Source organism: Colobus angolensis, unplaced genomic scaffold (genome assembly GCF_000951035.1).
Source record: "Colobus angolensis palliatus isolate OR3802 unplaced genomic scaffold, Cang.pa_1.0 Scaffold47, whole genome shotgun sequence".
NCBI lineage: Eukaryota > Metazoa > Chordata > Mammalia > Primates > Cercopithecidae > Colobus > Colobus angolensis.
The window spans coordinates 493,958-497,134 of NW_012118154.1; the positions used below are offsets into that span (position 1 = coordinate 493,958).

The following is a 3,177-nucleotide window of genomic DNA, read 5'->3' on the forward strand; positions in this document are numbered from 1 at the left end:
AGTGAGACTCTGATAAATAAACTCATGTATAATAAACTAAATAGAGGCCATAGACGGTGCCAAGAAGGCGGACAGGTCTGAATGGCCTGAGGCGAGGGGATATTCCACTGTCGCCTCTGACTACAGGTAGTCCTGTGGCTGAGGCGCCGCAAGCCCTGGGAGTTGTAGTTCACCAGGTGGACCCAGCGGCGGCGAGGCTGCGCTGAGCATCCTGGGAATTGCAGTGCTCCCTACACGGTGCCCTCTACGCAGGCGCACACCGAGAGCCACTTCCGGAACAAGCGTCGCGTTTCTCAGGAGAAACTCCAGGTGAGAATTCCCAGAGTGACAATGGCTACCTATAGTCTGGCGAACGAGAGACTACGCGCCCTGGAAGACATTGAACGGGAAATCGGCGCCATCCTTCAGAATGCAGGTTCGCGATGCGACAACCCGGACGGCGGGGAGCGAAAGCATGGCCGGGCTGTACGCACAGGCTGATCCCGCACTTGGAGCAGGGTTGGGGAGGAACTCCTACGTGCGTGCGCAGCGAAAGGGCGGGATTGAGAAGGGCTGGCCCTAGGGCGGGGCTACACTGGCAGTCTCCGTGTGTCCCCTCCCTCTCTCCGCCCTGGCAGGTACCGTGATCCTAGAACTGTCCAAGGAAAAAACCAACGAGCGGCTTCTAGACCGGCAGGCGGCGGCCTTCACCGCTTCAGTGCTACACGTGGAGGCGGAGCTGTCGGCTCAGATCCGCTACCTCACCCAGGTCGGTGTGTCTGGAGGGTGCTGCGAGCGGACCCCAGCTCTGGGTCAAAGCCTCAGCCTTGGGTGATCCCGGGTGGAGCATTAACTGGGCAGGCCCAGACCTCCCCAGCCGGCCGTCCAGAGCCGGTTTCTTCCTCTAAAAGGAAAGAATGGGCCCGGCGCAGTGGCTTTACAGAGTTCGAGACCAGCCTGGCCCACACGGTGAAACCCCGTCTCTACTAAAAAAAAAAAAAATACAAAAAACTAGCCGGGCGAGGTGGCGGGCGCCTGTCGTCCCAGCTACTCGGGAGGCTGAGGCAGGAGAATGGCGTAAAAACCTGGGAGGCGGAGCTTGCAGTGAGCTGAGATCGCGCCACTGCACTCCAGCCTGGGCAACAGAGTGAGACTCTGTCTCAAAACAAAACAAAACAAAAAAAAAAATTAGGCTGGGTGCGGTGGCCAACTCCTGTAATCCCAGCACCTTGGGAGGCCGAGACGAGTGGATCATCTGAGGTCAGGAATTCGACCCAGCCTGGCCAACATGGTGAAACTCCGTCTCTACTAAATATACAAAAATTAGCTGGGCGTGGTAGCGAGCACCTGTAATCCCAGCTACTAGGGAGGCTGAGGCAGGAGAATCGCTTGAACCCAGGAGGTGTACTTAGCTGAGATCATGCCACTGCACTCCAGCCTGGGCAACAGAGCAAAAACTCTGTCTCAAAAAATAAAAATAATAAATAATAAAATGAAAGAATTAAAGGTAGCCCTGCATACCTCACTGGGTAACATCACATGTGCCTGGGAGAAGATGTGTAAATTATGCTACAACTACAGAACTTTGTCACTGGAAACTTGGCCTGACTTCAAGGCCACAAGGTCCCAGATCCTTATATCCTGAGAAGAGGGGCAGGATTGAGAAGATTCTGAACTTGTCGCAGGGACCGCTACCATTACTAATTTTTACGGTGTGCCAGATACTCTGCATCATTTTGTCTAATCCTCAACAACTCTAGGAAGTAGTTATTGTCACTCGCATTTTACGGACAAGATTAACATAAATGATTGATTTATCCAGCTACCAGGTGGCCTAACAAATTCAAACTCAGGGAAGAAATGAGACAAGAGACCTGATGCCTGGTTGGAGTAAGGGTAAAGGAGATGGTGCTCCATTGATAGTCTGTCTTGTAGGTGGCCACAGGGCAGCCCCATGAGGGCTCCAGCTACTCTTCGAGGAAGGACTGTCAGATGGCTCTGAAGCGAGTGGACTATGCCCGCCTCAAGCTCAGTGATGTGGCTCGAACCTGTGAGCAGATGCTGGAGAACTAGGCCAGGGAGGTGGACCCAGAGCTCAGAGGGAGACCATCGCCTGCGCCATGGGACAGAACCTGAGAACATGTAGGGTGGGGAGTATGGGCACCAACATGCTCTGCTGGTCAAAGTACCCTAGGACAAAGGGGCAAATGGTGGGCACGGAAAAACTGAAGCCCAAGCCTGCCCACAGCTATGCCCTGGCCTCTCCAGCAGGTTGCTCCTGCTCTGCTCTCCCCAAACACCCTGACAGGCTCAGAGAGGAGATGGAAACTCCCATACCCAACCCACTTCCTCTAACACTTCATGCTGCTGCCCCAGGCTTCCCGCAGACTTGGCCTAACGAAGACACATTCTTCTTCATTCAGAGAGACAAAACAAGAACTAGAGTCTCAATAATAATAAAAGCAATAACAATAAAAACAAGATCAGACTCTCACTGGGGTAGGCAAGAGACTGAGGAAGTGAAACCAGCCCATGTGGTGTCCCAGCACAGCGCCTGCTAAGGAGGGAGGGTGGGAAAGCCCAGGCCTTCGTCGCGGGGACAGGAGGACGCAGGAGAGGGCTGAGGTGGAGAGCAACAACTGGTGTACTGGGGGAGATTTGGGACGAGGGGGAACCATGAGCAGAACAAGCTGAAGCCAGGAATCATGGTAAGGGTGCAAGGGCCTGAGGCCGGTTGTTTCCATAAAGAAGACTCAATCATTACAAAAATAATTTTTAGTAGTTAAAAAACACACATAGGGCCAGGTACGGTGGCTCACACCTTTAATCCCAGCACTTTGGGGCGCCGAGGTGGGTGGATCACCAGATCAGGAGTTTGAGACCAGTCTGGCCTACATGGTGAAACCCTGTCTCTACTAAAAATACAAGAATCAGCCAGGTGTGGTGGTGAGCGCCTGTAATCCCAGCTACTCAGGAGGCTGAGGCAGGAGAATCGCTTGAACCCGCGAGGCGGAGGTTGCAGTGAGCCAAGATCACACCATTCTACTCCAGCCGGGGCAACAGAGTAAGACTCAGTCTCAAAAAAAAAAAAAAGAGTCCATCATTATAAAAATAATTTTTAGTAGTTAAAAAACACACATAGGGCCAGGCACAGTGGCTCACACCTGTAATCTCAGCACTTCAGAAGGCCGAGGCAGG

The 3,177-nt window shown here is 53.1% G+C and overlaps 1 protein-coding gene across 2 annotated transcripts; it reads left to right on the plus strand.

Moving 5' to 3' along the window:
* The first annotated feature begins 254 nt into the window (after positions 1-254).
* Positions 255-2,662, plus strand: MED11 (mediator complex subunit 11). 2 transcript variants are annotated; one of them, XM_011958350.1, is made up of 3 exons: positions 255-415; positions 618-748; positions 1,802-2,662. In XM_011958350.1, the coding sequence occupies exons 1-3, from the start codon at positions 331-333 to the stop codon at positions 1,841-1,843; spliced, it is 258 nt and encodes an 85-aa protein (XP_011813740.1). In that variant the 5' UTR covers positions 255-330; the 3' UTR covers positions 1,844-2,662. The 2 variants fall into 2 exon arrangements, with proteins under 2 accessions (XP_011813740.1, XP_011813739.1); XM_011958349.1 differs by having other exon boundaries at positions 1,915-2,465.
* The last annotated feature ends 515 nt before the right edge of the window (positions 2,663-3,177 follow it).